Genomic DNA, 19,030 nt, shown 5'->3' with positions numbered 1-19,030 from the left:
CGTGCTAAAGTGACAGCAATTGAAGAGAGCAAGGACCTCGATGACATCAAAGTACAGGAGCTGGTTGGTTTTCTGCAGACTTATGAGATGTCGCTGCCCAATCAACGGAAGAGTAAATCTCTTGCTCTAAAGACCATTAATGAGAAGGTAGAAGATCAAGACTCATCGGGAGAAGATGTGGTTGACAAAGATGTAGCCTACCTTGTCAAAAATTTCAGAAAGTTTTTGAAATTCAAAAATAATGGCAAATTTGATGATAAAAGAAAATTCCAAAGTTCTGGAAGGGAGAAGAGGGATTTCAAAAAGAAAGATGGAAAAGAATCCCAACCCACACAAGGTGTCACTTGTTTCGAATGTAACGGGCATGGACACTTTAAGAAGGAATGTCCGAATTATTTGAAATCGAAAGGCAAAGTGTATGCCACGACCTTGAGTGACTCGGATTCGTCTGACTCAGAATCTGAAGAGAGCTGTGATGGAGAGGGGAACTATTCAGCTTTTATGACTATTGCTCATGTTGAGTCTTCGGATGAGTTAAATCTGCTTGTTCGAGACCTTGGAGAACATAGTGATGATGAATCACTAGGAATTGTTGAAGAATCAGATGCTGAAGAAGATGAAAGCGCAGCAAATCTTCAAGAGAATTATAACTCACTCTTGGAGAAGTCGGGTGAGTACACAAGGGTGACCAAGGCTGCTGTGAGAAAAATGAAGAAGGCTGAAGAGGACTACAAAAGTCTCCTAATCCAATATAGGGAGGCCAAATGTGAGATAGAAACACTGAATGGTGAGTTGTCCGAAGCTTACACAAAAGTGAGATTTCTTGAGAATGAAGTTGTGTAAGCGAATGTTAAAATAGAGAGGGTCACCACCAAGAAGCTAGATGATGTTATATCATCTCAAAAGAGCTTTTCAGACAAATCTGGATTGGGATATACCGGAGGAAGTAGTTCATCTGGAAATGTCACTAAAGAAGTGAAGTTTGTAAAGGCCAAAGATCCAGTTGTAGCTGACCTTACTGGTGAGAAGCTCGAGGTGGAGGAGAAGAAGAATGTGGTGAACCAACGGATGCTGAATCCCCGTAATCAGTCTATGGGCAGGTCTGAATCTCGTGCCAAGTCACGTCCATGACCACAAAGAGGTCCTAGAGGAACTTATGTGTGCCATTATTGCGGACTTCAAGGGCATACTCGACCAAATTGCCAAAAGCTGAGAGCAAAGAACAGTGCAACTCCTCAAAGGTCAGGAGGACCCAGAAATGATAGGAGAATTTGGGCAGGTGATCAATCTAGAGATCAAAATGGAGATCCCGGAATGATGAACGTGATGAAGATGATTGGTGCTTTCACCAACTGCTTGGAAAGCTTCTCACGAAGGTTTGAAAGCCCTAACTCCCGTACCCAATCCTATAAGGAAATCACCCCAAACGCAAGTGACGTGTGGGTGAAAAAGGGTACTCATGCATAAGCATTACAACATGTCCATGCATTAATACTTCCTATGCTTTGTGACAATGTTTGTTTGGTTTGCTTGTTGTTTTTGATATTGGTTGTTTGCTTGTCTACTTGTGAATATTTTTTGTTTTTATCAATCTTTTTGTTTCTTGTGTCAAAAATCCAAAAATCACATAAAAATTAGAAAATCAAAAACTTGATTGACTTTGTTGAGTTTTGTCTCAAAACTTGTTTTGCCTTGTACCTTTGTGCTAATGGCTTTGTGCATTTTCGAGCATTGCTTGTTTTCATGCACTCATATCATTGTGGGAAAAATCTTAAAATCTGTGTGATTGTTGTAAATAGATCTTCAAACTTGTCATGAATGATTAGTGAATGGTTATGTTGATCTTGAGACATGCATAGACTTGTGTCTATATATCTTCCCACTCTTTATTTTTGTTTTGCTAAAAAGAGCTCACCAAAATGTAAATCTCCAAATGAAAAGAGATATTGAGCTGTAAAAGCCTGTCGCACATTCTAGTATTCGACTAGGAAAAAGGGTAAGCGACCTTATATTAAAGTGAATATTTATTCAAAAAGCCAAAGGCTTGTTCATTAAGATGTGATGTCAAATATCACTCTCACAATGAGAGGTGATTGCCTCAAAAATATCAAAAAGATCAACTGTTATGATTGAAAGTGGAGTCAAATGAAAAGCTCCAAGTGATGTTATCAAGTTGTGTGGAAGGTCATATATACATATTTCTATAATTGAGATGGGTCACATGATCTAGTGCTAATTGTGTATGCCTTGGTTGAATTGATCATTGAAGCTTCACATTAGACAAAGGACTATCTCATTGTTGATATCCACACACAACACACAAGTTTATGTTCAATAAATGTCATATTCATTTGTGTGATTGTACTTGATGAAATGTGTTTTCACATGCTCAATCTTTGTTAATTCAAGCACAAAAAGATTTTTGAGTGTTTTAGGTGTTTTTGGAAAGTATTTTATTTGAAAAATCTGAAAATTTCTAAAATCCTGTCTTGCCCTGTTTTGGCGGCTCATTCGCGGGTAGGTCAAGTCGCGAGCCCCAGTCGCATCTTCGCTGGTCATTTTTGGCGACTTGTTCGCGAGTGGAAGGTCCAGTCGCGAGGTTCACTCAGAGATTTTCGCGGCTCAGCTCGCGACTCACTCGCGGGTAGACCTTCCAGTCGCGAAAAACACTTAGAAAAAATTTCAAATTTTTGTTCTTGAGTGCTTTGGCGGCTTGATCTGGCGACTGTATGGCGACTTAATCAAGTCGCGAAAATCGCGTGTTTTGCAGAAACAGGAGCAGTTTTTAAACCTCTTTTCAATTTTCCCTCGAACTTTTGTAACTGTTCATCTTCTCTCTAAACTGTCTTCCTTCCAAACACTTCGTGAATCCATTTTCAAACCTCATTGGTGCTTCATTTCTTATCCAAATCATCAAGGAAAGGTATGGGTTTCTGAGTTCTCAATCTCATTTTCCTTTTTCCTGCATATTTTTGTTCCTGTTTGGTCTGATAGTGTGTTCGACATACTTCTCTCTTTGTGTAATGGGTATGGAGTGTCTTGTTTGATATTGTTCTCACCTGTTTTCATGCTGAGCGGTCACAATGTGTTTTTTCATTGCTCTGATTTTTGCCTGTTATTGAATCTGAAAATCTTTTCATAAATGGGTGTGGTGTCTATTTGACTTACTCATTTCTCTTGATTAAGTATTGATGTTGGTGTTCGGTATTGGTTACTGAGTTTTTATGATAACATAATGTATGCCTCTCTACCATGTGCTCTAGTGTGGATGATTGGTTTCTTCATGTTGAAATATTTTCTCTTGTTCATATCTCTGGTGGAGTGATTTATGTTATCTGCTCTAAATGTTTGAACGTTGTATCTGTTTGCATATCATGGTCATGATAACCTGTCTCATTAACAATTTTGTCAGTTGCGTTGTCTATCTATGTCTTGGTGCACTATCACCATTTTGCTGCACCTGTTATTTTGTGCTTCTTTGTATTGTTGGAAGTTTGGTTGGGTCTGTACTATCTTCAGTTTGTGTTTATATATTGAAATTTTGTTTAAACTGAATCTTGTTGACAATTATCTTGTGTGGTATTGTTGTTTGGTTCTTTGCTGTGGGCCTGTTCTCTTGCAGATGTCTCGTCGATCTTCCAGGGGTAAAGACATTGTTGCTGACGAACCAGCAACACCAGTTGCTAAAAGGACTCGACTATCATCTCAGGCATCTCAAGATCCCAATGAGGATAGGTTCAGACTTCCGATTAACTCACACGTCTACTCAAACGTGTTTGAGAAGTCAACCACTATAGTGGAATGGGTGGTAGAGTTCAACACCTTAGGGACCACTTTCATCCCTCGAATCTTTGAGAAACGAGATTGGGCAAACTTGTTCGGGAACTTTGATGATCCAATGGATGAGCTGGTCAAAGAATGCTTCTCCAATGCAACTGATCTTGGACCTGAACTCATTTTCTAGGTCAGAGGAACAGAGTTTAGTGTTACCCCAGACTCCATCGCAGATCTTCTCGGCATCACCAGACCTCAGAATGTGAATATCACTCCTTACGATGACCGAAATCCAGAAGTTGGAGAAATTTTACAAATCCTAGGATACGATCATGAAGTATCCAGTGCAGGAACATCCATCAGTACCGCAAAGTTTGCACCTGAGCTGACCACACTGAAGTTGATCATGTTCACCAATCTCTACCCACTGTCCAACACTACATTCATCAATCTTGGGAGAGCTCTATTTCTTTGTGACCTTATTACAGGAACCCCCATTGATATATGTGCTCATATCTACTACACCTTGAGGAAGACCGCGTGTCGATCTGCAGCTCGAGGAGTTATTCCATTTTGCAGTCTCATCATGAAGCTCATTCTTCGTGCAGGCATTATTCCTCCAACAGATGGAAAAATGTTGACTCGTCAACGTCCCATTTCATTGTTCACTCTTCAAGCTAGCAGAAGTCACTCCTCTAAATCACCAAGAAGTGCTCACATCTCTCCGATTACTCCATCTGCCCCTGACTCAGAGACACCTGCACATACCACATCTACATCACGTGCTGTTCCTGAAGCTTCACCGGCTAGTATTCCGCAAGCACAGACTGCTCCTCATACTGATAGAGTCGGCAGTGTACTTAAGCATATTCAGAAACGCGTTGATGAGCTTGTGGCATTTCTCTACTCCACAAACAATCATGTCCAAATGCGTCTCGAGACTATGGAGAATCAGCTAGATGATATTCAACGAAAGTTGGACGAGAGCCTTTAGCTATTCGTGACAAAAAGGGAGAGAGCATTCAGTAAGGGGGAGAAAAGTTCAAAAGGAAGCGTGCATAGTGATAGGGGGAGTACACACATACTTTTGTCATACTTTTGTTTTTAGTCTTATCCTCTAAACTTATGGTTTTAGGTTTTTATGGTTTTGATACACTGTGTTTTGGTGTATAGCTGTTTCTAATTCATAACTTATACTCTTGGTTTAAACTTTAATATATTTTGATGATGTTATTCAGAATGCTTTTGTGTTTGTACCCATGTGCTTTTGTAAGCTTTTAGGGTTAATGTTCTTTGCATAGTTTGTAGGTTTTATGGTATGTACCTTACTTAATGCAGCCTTTATGCTATGTTGAAATCAGTACTTTAATCTAAATGTTCTGCATTTTGGTTTATGTACTGTCACTCTTGTGCCCTTGTAGGATTGTTCCTAGATGCATATGCCTTGTGTGTTATGCATTGGTTGAGTGTTGAGCATACAAGTGTCTTGCCTTGTGCTTGTTAACTTGTATGTCCTTGTGTTCATTCCAAGTGTGAATGAGCACTGTGATCACTACCTTGTGGTGTTCACTTGGTTGATCAAGCCATGGTTTGTTTCTTAACTCCATCTTTGCTTGATCACATATTGCCTGTTTCATATGCATTTATATTTTTCTGCTTACAATGATCATGGTGTATTGTTGTGTTTCAGGAGTATTATGTTCATATGATTCAAGTGCTTCACAGCTTCTAGAGTTAGGTGTGAGTGAGTTTTGTTCAACTGTTCCCAACTCACATGTTAAGTCTAGAGTCTGTTTTAGGGTTTTGTCACGGAATAGCCAAAGGGGGAGATTGTAAGGTTGAATTTATTCAACCATCTAATTGGCTTTATTCCGTGCCAAATTTGCTTGTAATTCAGCATTTAGTAACCTTGTATTTAGGTGGGTTTGTTGTAAGGGTAGTGAGTGAGATAGAGTGAAGATTGCTCAAAAGTGTGCAAGAAAACAGAGACTCGCGGCTGGGACTCGCGGCTGACTCGCGGCTGCAAGCCGCCAGAAGCAGCACACGTGCCAAGCATGCTGGAAGATGAACAGTCATGCTAGCTGGAGCACTACAGGACAAAACAGGACAACTGGCCATACGGTTAACTCGCGACTGGATCTCGCGACTTAGTCAAGCCGCGAGCCACCCCTGTTTTGTAAAACCTGACGTTTCACATTCCTCTCCCACTCCAGTATAAATACCCCTTTTACCCACGATTGAAAAAGAGCTTCCAGAGAGAATTTTGAGAGAGAAACCCTAAAGAAAAATAAGATTGTTTCACCCACAATCTATACCTTAGAGTCTCTTCAAATTCCCCTACTCTCTTCCTCTCCATTGTCAAATCCTTGAGAGGCATTATACCAAACCTGGTTCTCACCATCATCATCACTGTGAGACAGTTGTTTGGATTTCTGGGAAGCAGTTAGGAAGGAGCCAATCTTCATTGGTTGATGCTACGGTCTAGTAGCGGAATCCGGGAAGCTAGAAAAGAAAAAGGTTCGGCGCAACCTCGTTGGAGCAAGAAGCTTGGAGGGCTTAGGTGCATTGGGTAGATTAGGCTTGGAGGGTCTATTGCTGTCCTTGTATCCCAACTGTATTTTCTAGTGGATTGATTACCGCTTGGAGGGCGGCGGAGAGGTTTTTCGCCGAGGACTTCGGTTTCCTCTTCGATAACACATCGCGTGTTGTCTTTGTGTTTGCATCTTCCTTCCTCTCTATCTTTGCCTTTATATTATCTGCTGTGGTTTTATTTTGTTATGGCTTAGATAGTCTTTAACCAATTTCGTATTATAACATGTGTTAAGTTTCCGCACACTAATTGTTTGACATATTGCTTGTATTGGTTAAGTTGTATTTTGGGGGTCTAAACGTTCAAAGGTGTTTTGTACACGTTTTTGAACTTTCAATTGGTATCAGAGCGGGTACACTGCTATTGGTTTCATTACCATTGTGTGATCCTTGACTCCCTTTTGAGATGGATAGGTCTCAATCCCTAAATGCACCTCCATATGTTCTTAATAATTATTTTTTGGTTTTAATGCTTATGTTTTTATGTTTTTTATTGTTTTACTCGTCCAAAAAAGTGTTTAATTTTGTATATCATTTAATTTATCAGACTCCGAGCACATTAGATACTTAGTATTCCCTACGAACTAATTCACTAGTTTTGTTTTGCCTAAAATCAATTAATTGCATGAAACTACCTTAGACAACTAATTCTTGAGCTTTTTTTTTTTTTTTTTCCTTTTTTGATAGGTAATTAATTCTTAAGTTTTTATTGTTAAATCATCCGACTAAGATCATCCTTCATATGAATTTCAGTCGAGTTATAAAATATATATTGTTAAAATTACCAATAGATGTGTTGTGTGTGAATCCCTAAACCTTAATTCCTTAATATATTGTTATTTTCTCTCAATTTATATTACCTTTAAAAACTATCAAAAATCTCATCAGTTCAACTTTATTATTTTAGTTTTATTCTCTTGTGGTTTGCTAATCAATTCCCTTTTCCCTGTGAATTCGACCTCGGACTTTCCGAGTTATTACTTCGTCACAATCTTGCATTTGGGAGCATTATTTAAGTCCTACCAATTAACCAGTGCTCTAAGGGTATTCGTTAGCATATTTTTCTATATATTTTCTAGGAAGGCCATAAAAAAAACATTTACCATTATATAAGTTAAAGGCATTAGTAACAGGCGTATTACAATCATAGCACTGCATATCCATACAACATCAACATGCAAAACTTAGATGCCATCTGGTCTCATCAGTTGATATTCTATGCATACCCAGTCATTCCAACAGCTGAGCTTGCACGATTTGTTTTGCTAGCAACCTGAGTAGTTGCCTTGGTGAAGTACATGTAGTAATACACATTGAGAATCATTGTTGCAACCACAAATACGGCACCAGCAATAAAGACACCTTTCCGCAATGTTTCACATGAGAAGTTTTGAGCATAAATCATAGACCGATACTTGGTGTGGTAAGCATTCCTCGTTGCACCTGCAATTAGACATGCTTCTGCAACCAGAAAAGTCACCCTGCAGATGCATAAAATGAAAAATTAGCCCATCTTTGTAATCAATATATTATGTTTGCCAGAAATTTATTCTATAGTGGTACAGGAGTTAAAATATCCCATAGAGAGAGAGAGAGAGAGAGAGAGAGAGAGAGAGAGAGAGAGAGAGAGAGAGAGAGAGAGAGAGCCGCTAACAAGGCACGTGGAATTTCATATGACATAATGATATGGAATTTCTATACCCTGACAAGGCACGTGGTGAATTCCAAAGGTCATCAGTTTCAAAAATTACAAATGAAACTCATCCAACAAGAAAATGCATGGGCACAAGCATATATATATATATATATATATATATATAGTTAATAGTATGAATAAAGCACACTTCCCAGATTTAAGTGCACGCACCACCAAATGGAGGTGGAAGGGGGTGTCACAGAAACAGACAGACATATAAATCAGAAAAAATTTATCAGGACATCAAATGCATTGATCAAACAATACAAAAGAGGCAATAGATGATGCTCACTGAAAATTAGTACTGCTAAAATGCATGGGCACAGGCATATATATATATAGTTAATAGTATGAATAAAGCACACTTCCCAGATTTAAGTGCACGCACCACCAAATGGAGGTGGAAGGGGGGGTCACAGAAACAGACAGACATATAAATCAGAAAAAATTTATCAGGACATCAAATGCATTGATCAAACAATACAAAAGAGGCAATAGATGATGCGCACTGTAAATTAGTACTGCTTGTGATGAATGGTCTATATTGATTGTTAATACAACAATGTTGTTAAATGGTGCCCCCACGTACATACGCACAAGAACAGAAGAAAATGTAACTAGGTCAACCAGAATTCTCACCATGATGAGACAAAATAAATGATAGACCAGGCTCGACTCCCACCAGGAGCTAAAGGTATCCCAAAACACATGCACTTTGTCACACCCATAAGTAGAGATTCGCCAGAAAGAAGGAACAAGAAAGCACCAACTCCATATCCAGTTGCAACGTCTGAGTTGTAAACACAGTAACTTTCGTTCGTTCGAGGATCTACTTCTATATGGCCCTGTTGTGAAGAAAGATAATTGCCTGAATGCTATATCTTAGCTTAATGAAAAGCATGCATGATTATCCACAAGTGTCAAAAATCAGCACATGATTCCCACTATTGTCAAACAAAGCATAGTTTGTGATTTTAAATGTGGGAAAGTTCCCTCTTTTTTTCTTTTCTTTTTTTTTCCATTTGTTGTTTTATTTTATTAAGTACAGCAGGTTACATGTGATCCCTCGCTGTGAGGGAAACATAAGGATTCAAAAAATAGTAAAGGATAAATATAAACATTAATATTTATCTTTTCCAATAGTTTGTGCCTGTACATTGCTAAACTGCAAGGGAGTTGTAGGTAATCATTGAACTGTATGAGTATGACATGTTGCAGTGAGTAAAAGGCAGCTTTACTTTGTTGCTAGTCTATAGAGCATGTACAAATGCCAGAATACTTCCATTCTTGACTTACAAATCCTCAAAAGAATAATCATCAAAAAAATGCTCATTTCTATCCTTTATTTTTACTGAATAAATATATTTACTAATAACTCTGTATACAGTACATATTTTACACCTGTAATAACTAATAAGCATTATATACTGCCACTAATTGCAAAGTCTCTAACAGTTTGATGATGCTATGTCACCATTTGATACATACTTCTATTAATCACTAGGAAGGAAGCAAGCAATGTATATGTGTATAAGTCTTAGGCTATTAATAGAAGATGATAATTAGAAGCACTCCATCTACATCTTGAATAAATATGTGAAATTAGAAAGAAGACAATGAAATAAAGTAGAGAGACAAGAGACAGAGAGAGAGAGAGAGAGAGAGAAAGAGAGAGAGAAGGAATTAATGTGATTCGGCCTAACAACCTACATCAACAACAAAAAGCCCTTAATTGCTATATCTTTACAATTAAGCTCTATATATCACAATGAACCCATAGAAGGATATTTACAGTAGCCTAAATCCTAGACTAATACATATTCAAGACTTGCAATACAAGTAGAACTAGGATTTCTTGTACACAAAGTAGGAATGAACTTGAGCCTTGACTAGGATTGTGCCTTGGTAGTTAAACTCAAGATTTGGAGACAACTTGATTTTGGAGGAAAAAAAGAGTAAGACGGACCTTGAAGAAAAGCATGACTACATGGACCAAATAAACTACAGATTACACACTAGAATGAGACCAAACATACAATGATTAAGGCTTGAATGATGAGCACAACACATATTATACTGGTGGAGGACATTTATCAAAGGTGTGGTTTGAAATACTCAGCTTGACAATGATAAAGATGAGTGGCCGTAAAAAAGGCATAAAGGCTGTCAATCATAGGTGTGGTCTAAGTAACATGGCATGAATATGATAAAGGCACATGACCACAAAGGAACCCAATAAAGGAGGCTATCGATCAGAATGGTGCATGACACTCAACCAAGATGGCTGAAGATGCATGATTATAAGAAAGTTGAAATTGCTGAGATCATCTTGTGAGAAAATATCATATCTGAGAAAGTCACGTATGAGGTGTCCAGCTGTTGTCCACAAGAAGGAATAAATCGAGGTGATCCTGCAAAGTGGCTGGAAACAATAGTGCAAGAGAAAAACTTGATCTTGCAATTTAAAGATATAAACTAATAGAGGCCACAAAATCCAGACATTGATAATGATAACACATGGTCTATAGATATTATAAAGATTTAGAGGAACCATTGGTCTTGCACTGTTAACAGAAAATTAAAATGTAAAAGCCCAACACATAGTAGTAAAGGCTACTTCAAATTACAAATTGGGCTTATGAAGTTGGTTGCCCTGCATAAGATGAGCGACAGACTAGAGCCCAACAACAATTAATGAGGTACACTGGTATGTCCTAGTCACCAAATGGGGAATGATGATTTGGGTGGCTTCTGACTTCAGTTGTATTAACTATTTAACAAGCAAGTTTCCAATATCATGGCCCACCTATCTGACCATGCTAGCCACTGAAACAAGAGAGTGAAATTTCTAACACAAGTTCTGCCCCTTAGCCCTTAATGAGGGAAAGTGATGGTGGAGGATCAAAAGAGTTGTTGATGCCCATGGGCCTGTTAAAAATAAATAAATAAATAAAAAGGAAGTAGAAAGAAACAAACTTTCCATACAAAGATGTAATGGTAAGGCAAGCTTCCTGGTGCGAGGGTTGTAACAGGCTAAAGGCACACAAAGATAAAATGCTGTGGAACCTGCTGAGGATATTCGATATGTGCTTGAGCTTGTTGCCCATCAACTTGAAGAGCTTCTTGAAGACTGTAGTGGTCTCATTCTTGCCCAAAGCTTCTCAAAGACACCGATATGACTAGTCCATATTTTGGCAACACGATGGACCAAACCAAAAGACTTTTCTAGACCAAGAGTTGTGATCCAAGGAGGCAATGACGACGATAAAGAGGAGAGACCAACGACAAAACAGTGAGCATGACCCAACTTGATCCTTTGCGAAAGTTCTTGATCTAGGTAGAGGATGGGCAACACAACTTTGGCGGCGGCAAGCAAGGCTCCAGCAGCTGCTATGTGAGTGGGGGTGAGGATGGTGACGGCAGCAAGAGGACTTTTGGTAAAGTTACAATTGAAGTGAAAGAGGAAAAACCTCACAACCAACAAAGAAATAAAGGCCCATGAAAACCTATTCCTGAGTAGGCCATTGTTGTGGTCTGTGTTGACTCTCTGAGTCCTAAGAGGCTAAGAGAGAGTAACAGAAACAAGAGGAATCAATATTTTGAATTTTTTTTTTTTTTACATGAAAGAATAGAATTTTGTGGTGTCAATTGCAGATTTCGTAGATGATGGTCTTGACAGATTGTATAAGTTATGGGACTTGGATCTAATTGGCTGAGAGAGAGAGAGAGGGAATCAGCATGGTGTAGCATGATGAAACGCATCCACAGCAGAAAGACATTGATGACTACATCTTTACTATTAAGGTCTACCTATTACAATAAACCCATAATAACAAATTTATTGTAGGCAAAACCCTAGACCAATACAAAATACAATACTTGAAATACAAGTACAATTAGGATTTCATTGTTTGCACACGAAATACGATTGGACTAGGTCCTTATGTAGGATTAGAGCTTGATATCTTTAGTAAAATAAATAAAAAGAAGCACGCTGTTGTTCCAATAACATATTTCCAATTCTTACGCCACATGCAGGAATACAGTCTAACCTAGTAAGCACAGGCACGCGTACAGTACAGGTATGGATACAGCTACAACAAGGCGACACAAGCAATTGGGATTTTCCCAAATAAAGTGTCCGTGCTTCCTAGAGTCTAGCAGCCTGACCATAGTTTGCCTAAATGAAGTAATGAATAAACTTTGCATTAATTAATAAACATTTAAGAAGCTAATGTCAGTAAGATGACAGCAATGAAACTCCAATTGAGAACCAAAATGATTTTAAATTTAATAGAAAGCAAGCTAGGCAGTGAAAAGTTACTCATCCAAAAGAGAATCAGAGAGCAATCCGTAAAATATATAATATAAATAAATAAATAAGGTACCTTTTCCCTACCCAGCAGAGCAATAGTAGAGTCTAAAGAAAAAAAATGAGACACAAAACCCTACTGCAGGAATAAAAAGAAAACAAAAGCTAAACAATAAACTTATAGATCTCAATCATCCAGGTAACAAAATCTCAGAAACCCAATAACCCATTAATTAAACAAACAGGAAAGGCCCAAGAGAAGAAAAAAAAAAAAAAACAATTAATTTAGAGAGAAAAGTAGAAATGAGAAGAACCCCAACTGGAATCACATCTGAAAAAGTGAAAAACTTTAAAAGTGAAAGGTAAAAGAAGATACTTACAACGCTTCTTCGTCTCTCAGCAGCAATGGAGAAGCCAAAGGCCACTAAGCTTAGAACAACCACCAAAACGTGCACCAGGGTCGAGCCCTTCCCTTCTCCCATCCCTTCTTCCAAAGTAGAACTAGAGAGAGAAAGCACAATGTCAATCTGAGAGAGAGAGATATCAGCAAGTGAAGTGAGCTAGTACTGATTTACTAAAAGGGAGTAGAGAGAGAACACAGTGAGTGAGAGAACTTTACTAAACTTTTTGTACGTAGTGGAGTGGAAAGCAGTGAAAGGTTGTGTTTGAAGAGGAAAAAAGTGGAATCTTAGACCCACTCGCTGAGACAGAGCGTTGCACACAGGCGTAGAGATATATAGTCACACTGATACAGCGGTATGGAAGTGTTGGACACGCGGAAAGACAAGCGTGGGTGTTTTTAGCATGAACACACGACGAGACGGGTTGAAAGAGGTCATTGGCTACTATGAAATCATTCCAACGAAGTCATCTTGACTTTTGAGTTATGAGGGTCTCTTTGATGATATACCAAAATTCAAAATGGAGAGCTATTTCATGAACCAAATCAAATGTTCGGAAATAGATAGTTGTTAGTTTCTTAGTTCTTAGTCTTACCATTTCCTTTTTTTGTTTGATAGGCCACAAACTGACCCATTGTGATAGAAATTAATTAATTAATTAGTCAATTTATTAATTAATCAATTTATCATGCAAACACGTGGTAGCACAAACAAATCACTAATAAACTAAATATGCAGCGGAAAATAAATAACACGGTGATTTGTTTACGAATAGGGAAAATCTAACAGCAAAAACCCCACCGGGTGATTTTCAGGTCACCACTCCCGAAACTCCACTATTATCACAACAAGCGGTTACAAATAAAAGAATCCAAGTACCTTACCAACCTACAGTTGAACCCTTATCCCAATACTCAATTGGACTTGTTCTGTAGTGACAGTTCCCCTTTCAGATGCACGACTCCCAGTATGTGACTAACCAATTGCGCGGATCCCAGTACGCGACTTCAATCACCAACTAAAAAAGTTGTTGGTTGCAAAGTTCTTCAGTTCATCCAAACGATGAAGATCAAGAAGATGTTTGGTCACAAAACCCTACGGTGCACATACACAGCAACTTCTTCAAGAGAGAGAGATGAACTAGGGAAAGAACTTCGTCTCCGGTCACAATTTGCTTGAACATAGTTTGCTCAAAACTTGTGCAACTTGTGAACACTTTGACGGCCCTTAAACTGATCCTTTTATATGTCTAGGTTTAGGAGAAAAGAAGGCTCAAAGACACATTCACAGATCCCAAAAAAAATCATATTGAAATTCTGAAAATCTTAAACCTCGACAGATAGCAAGTGTCAAGCAGGTGTCGAGAACACCGAATGAAGAACAGCTTCCTTAAACTCGATAGATGCAGCTATCGAGCCAGCTGTTGAGCTTTAATGATTTTGCACTCTGAACTTGTTTTCTTGAACAGACTTGAAAGCTTCAATACTTGATATTGAAATAAGGTTTCTTCAAGTATTTAAAACATCCTAAATCTACCCAAATACAAGTAAAGTGCGTTTTGTCAAAGGATAAGTCAATTACATAAAATCATGACATATGGTCTTAACAAGTGAAACACATATGTCCTAACAATCTCCCCCTTTGGCAATCCGTGACAAAATCACAACAAACAAATGAACATATGAGAGAAGTCATAAATCACTCAACTCATATTCACTTGTTAAATACAATAAAATCTAGGGATAATTACACATAACCCACCTGTGGTTTGGGCGAAAATCACTTTGCCTACCCGTGGTTTGAAAAGTATCACTTAACCCACCTGAGGTATGTTTCCGTCACTCTCCGTAACCCACCTCGGTCTCTGCCGTTACAAAAACACCTTGTAACCCCAAAACAGAACATAACGCGAATCAAAACCCCCAAAACTCAAACACTTTTCGAGAGAGACACCCAAGGTGCAATCAGGCTTGTTCTTCGCGGTTTGGAGCGTGTGGAGAGGGAGAAAGCACTTCTTTTGCATCATCGAACCTGGGCAAGGTATGTGTGGTGTTTTTTCATCTGCATTTGGCTTCTTGATGTCATTTTTTTATGGTGACCCACCCACGTAGTTAGGTTTTGCTGTTCATCTGCACAGTAAAATTTTTTTGTATGTTAAATTAGCATTTTGCTATTTATGTGTAGAATCGCTTAGGATATGCATTTTGCTATTGTTGTTTCTATAATGCATTTTGTCAATGATTGCACTTGTTTGTGAAGTGTGGGTAGTGTGGTCCCTATGAATTTGTTGGGAGTCTGGTTTTGCATGTGCTTTATGTGGTCCTTTGTCCGTGTGTTGTTGTCAATTTGTTGCCTTGTTGTCTCTTTTGGCTTCTTCTCACTTTCTGCATGTCAGTGTGTGTAAACATTGAGACTTATTTTAATTGCAGATGGATGATGTCACATTTGACCTTGAAATTCATGTTGGGGGATGTTTTGTGGAGGAGCCAACCATACAATATGTGGGTGGGTCTGTACGTTTACTGACAGAGATTGACCCTGACAAGTTGAGTTACTTTGAAATTAGGGATTTATGCCATCTAGTTGGTGCTCCTAAGGAACACAGTAGATATAAGTATTTAATTCCTGATGGTGATCTACAGCATGATTTAAGAGACATAGAAACAGATACAGATGTTGTAAACATGACTAACCTTCATAAGGCATGGTATGCTGAAAAAATCATAATCTATACTGACATAGATGTGGAGCCATTGGCAGTTGAGTATCCTGATGCAGGGGGAGTGGCAGATGGTGGCGTAGGTGGTGATGCAGGGGGAGTGGCAGGGGGAGTGGCAGGTGGTGTAGGTGGTGATGCAGGGGGAGTGGCAGATGGTGTAGGTGGTCATGCAGGTGGTGATGTAAGTGGTGATGCAGCAAGGGTTGAAATAGAATTGGATAGTGATGATGATGAAGATGATGAGAATGATGATGAGAGTGATGATGAAGAAGATGTTGAGGATGTTGACATTGATGCAAGAGATGAAGAACAGAATGTTGAAGGAGATGATGATGATGATGATGATGATGATGATGATTGGCTAAATGAAGGCCTAGAGGGGGATGGCTTTGGTGATGATGTATTTGCTGCTCAAAAATCAGCTCCACAAGGTTCTGCTCCCAATACAAACCCAGAATCAAGCAATGCACCCCACACAGCCCCAGAATCAAGCAATGCACCCCACACAGACCCTGAGTGGGCTGAGCCAGCCCTTGAGGATGACCTGGTAAGCATGGATGAGTCTGATGATGAGCAGGAACCTGAGCAAGTGGAGTTTAATGCTAAGAGTGACATGAGAAATGTTGTACTGAAGAAGGAGATGAAGTTCCCTAATGCAAAGGTGTTCAGAGCTGCTTTGAGGGAGTATGCAATCAAAAAACCTGTTGACATCAAATTCAAGCTTAATGAGAAGACCAAGATATCAGTTCACTGCAAGAATGGGTGTGGGTGGAGATGTTATGCATCTCAAATAAGTAGAGAGCTAACATTTCAAATTAAGACCTTGACTGATGACTGTACTTGTCCCAAGTCTTTCAAAAACAGCCAAGCAACATCAGCTTATGTTGCTAAGAGGTTCATTGAGGATTTTAGCAAAAATCCAAATTGGGAGGTGAGTGGTGTACACAACCATGTGATGCAAAATTTATCTGTTGACCTAAGTGTAAACCAAGTGTATAGGTCAAAGAGAAAGGCAAAGGATTTGATAAATGGAGATGAGCAACTGCAATATGGTGTCCTTAGGGACTATGCACAAATGATAACCACTGTAGACAAGGGGAGTAGGGTTATATTGCAGACAGAAATGGCTGAGGAGACTTCCCAGCCAAAATTTAAAAGGATGTATGTTAGGTTCAATGCTCAGAAGGTAGGATTTTTAGGTGGATGCAGGCCATTTATAGGTTTAGATGGTTGTCACATAAAGCACAGATTTGGTGGGCAAATCTTATTTGCCACTGCCAAGGATGCAAATGACAACATTTTTCCAGTAGCCATGGCTGTTGTGGAACAAGAAACCAGGGAGTCTTGGATATGGTTTTTGGAAATTTTTGCTGATGATATAGGGAGGCCAGAGGAGCTTCAGTTGGTCTTCATTTCTGATAGGCAAAAGGTATGCAAGTTTTGTTTTGTTCAGTTACACTTGAATAGTTGACTTTTTTTGCTGAACTAACTTGTTTTGTTTGTTTGTTTGCTTGCTTATTTACAGGGGCTTATACCTGCAATAGAGACACTATTCCCTACCGTGGAGCATAGATACTGTGTGAAACACATCTACAACAATTTCAAAGTTGATCACAAGGGATTGGAGCTGGAGGATGCATTGTGGAGGTGTGCTGCTGCCACAACAGTAAGGGAGTTTGAGAGATGCATGCAGTACATAAGGGATTTGGATGAAAAGGCATATGAGTATCTTGCAAACATTGCACCTGCACAGTGGACAAGGTCACACTTCACTCATAGGGCCTTAACAGATTGTTTGGTAAATAATTTGAGTGAGTCTTTTAATGCAATGATATTGAAGTCTAGGGACAAGCCTATCTTGGCAATGTTGGAGTGGATTAGGGTTAGACTTATGACTAGGCTTTACACAAAAAGGGAAGGGATACAGAAGTATGCTGGAAAGTTGTGTCCAAGCATACAAGATAGGTTGGAGAAATTGAAGGTTGAAAGTAAGGCATTTAGTGCTACCCCAGCTGGTAGTTTCCTTTATGAGGTAGGCAGTCAGTATGAGAGGCATGTAGTTGATTTGGTGAAGAAGACATGTAGCTGTAGGTCTTGGGATTTAAATGGCATTCCCTGCAAACATGCCATAACAGCCATTTATACAAACATTGAGACACCAGAAGACTATACCCACCCATGCTACTTCAAAGAAACTTACATGGAGATATACAAGGAGGTACTTCCTCCCATGCCTGGCCAGTCAGAATGGGCTGAGACTGGACAGCCTGCTCCCCTGGCACCTCACATATACAAACCACCAGGCAGACCACCCAAGCAAAGAAAGAGGGCTTCTGATGAGCCTAGGAACCCTTACAAAGCAAGTAGACAGAATAGACCTGTAAGATGTGGGAAATGCAAAAAGGAAGGGCATAACTCAAGAGGGTGCAAGGCTGGCATCACTGGGGAGACACCATGGCAGAGGAGACAGAGACTTCAAAGAGAAAAAGCTGTAAGTAATTAGGATTTAAATGGCAAAAAACAAAAACAAAAAAAAAAACTTGTTTTTAAACTTACAATAGACACTGTATTGAAACTGGGTTTTGTTGCAGGCAAGGGAAGGGGTGCCTGCACCTAGATCTGCACCTCAGCCTGCACCTCAGCCACCATCCCAGCAGCCTACACAGACCTACAACATGATGTCTGCCACTCAGCCTTCATCCTCACAGCAAGGAAATCAACCTAGGCCATCTCACAAGAGAGCAGGATGGTTCTCTTCCTCGCAACCAGAGTTTCACACACCTAGGGAGACCTGGGATACCTTACCAAGTTCTTCACAGGTAACTTAGTCCTGGATGGTTGTGTAGCTTGGGATATTTTTTAACAAGTGGATCTATTTTTTATTTTGTAGCCTTCACATGCAAGTGGGAGCACTGGTGGTGTGAGGACTAGAGGACAGCTTGCTGCACAAAGGCCACCAAAAATGAATCCAGTGGGTGGAAAGAGGAAAGAGTAAAGGCAAGAAATGAATGAAGCTAGTGGGTACGCATGCCAGCATTGGAAGTAAACCTAGTGGGAACATGTGGGCCTTTTTGGTTTTTTTTTTTTTGTGAAGACCACTGTTGGCCTTTTGTAATTATCAATTAGTGTAAAAAACAGTCACTGCTGGCCTTGGAATGTGCTTTTTTGTAATTACTAATTAGTGTAAAAAACAATCACTGCTGGCCTTGGAATGTGCTTTTTTGTAATTAAGGTACAATATGGAAGTTGTGATATTACAGTTTGTATGGAACAATATTTGTCCAAACTAGATTATATGGAAGTTTATTTCTTGCTACTACAAATTGTGTCCAAGTATATTATTTTTATTGTGGAATGGTATGCACAACCAAATTATATGAAAGTTTATTTATTGCTACTACAAATTGTGTCCAAGTATATTTTTCTAATAGAGTGTATGGGAAGTTTTTATTGTGGAATGGTTGTTATGGTATGCACAACCAAATTATATGGAAGTTTATTTATTGCTACTACAAATTATGTCCAAGTATACTTTTCTA

At 39.1% G+C, this 19,030-nt stretch overlaps 2 protein-coding genes across 2 annotated transcripts; one reads left to right on the top strand and one right to left on the bottom strand.

The window, feature by feature from the left end:
- Positions 1 to 7,450: 7,450 nt before the first annotated feature.
- Positions 7,451 to 12,982, bottom strand: LOC126689946 (uncharacterized). Its single transcript, XM_050385100.1, has 3 exons — positions 12,752 to 12,982; positions 8,699 to 8,904; positions 7,451 to 7,844 (listed from the first exon to the last, which is right to left on the bottom strand). The coding sequence occupies exons 1-3, from the start codon at positions 12,851 to 12,853 to the stop codon at positions 7,580 to 7,582; spliced, it is 573 nt and encodes a 190-aa protein (XP_050241057.1). The 5' UTR covers positions 12,854 to 12,982; the 3' UTR covers positions 7,451 to 7,579.
- A 4,196-nt stretch (positions 12,983 to 17,178) lies between these two features.
- LOC126689938 (uncharacterized) lies at positions 17,179 to 18,756 on the top strand. The gene is made up of 3 exons (XM_050385096.1): positions 17,179 to 17,982; positions 18,083 to 18,310; positions 18,382 to 18,756. Exons 1-3 carry the CDS (start codon positions 17,179 to 17,181, stop codon positions 18,484 to 18,486), a joined length of 1,137 nt encoding a protein of 378 aa, XP_050241053.1. The 3' UTR covers positions 18,487 to 18,756.
- Positions 18,757 to 19,030: the final 274 nt, after the last annotated feature.

Source organism: Quercus robur, chromosome 1 (assembly GCF_932294415.1).
Source record: "Quercus robur chromosome 1, dhQueRobu3.1, whole genome shotgun sequence".
NCBI classification, from domain to species: Eukaryota; Viridiplantae; Streptophyta; class Magnoliopsida; order Fagales; family Fagaceae; genus Quercus; species Quercus robur.
The sequence above is the reverse complement of the archived record's forward strand: the minus strand, read 5'-3'. Positions and strand labels throughout refer to the sequence as shown.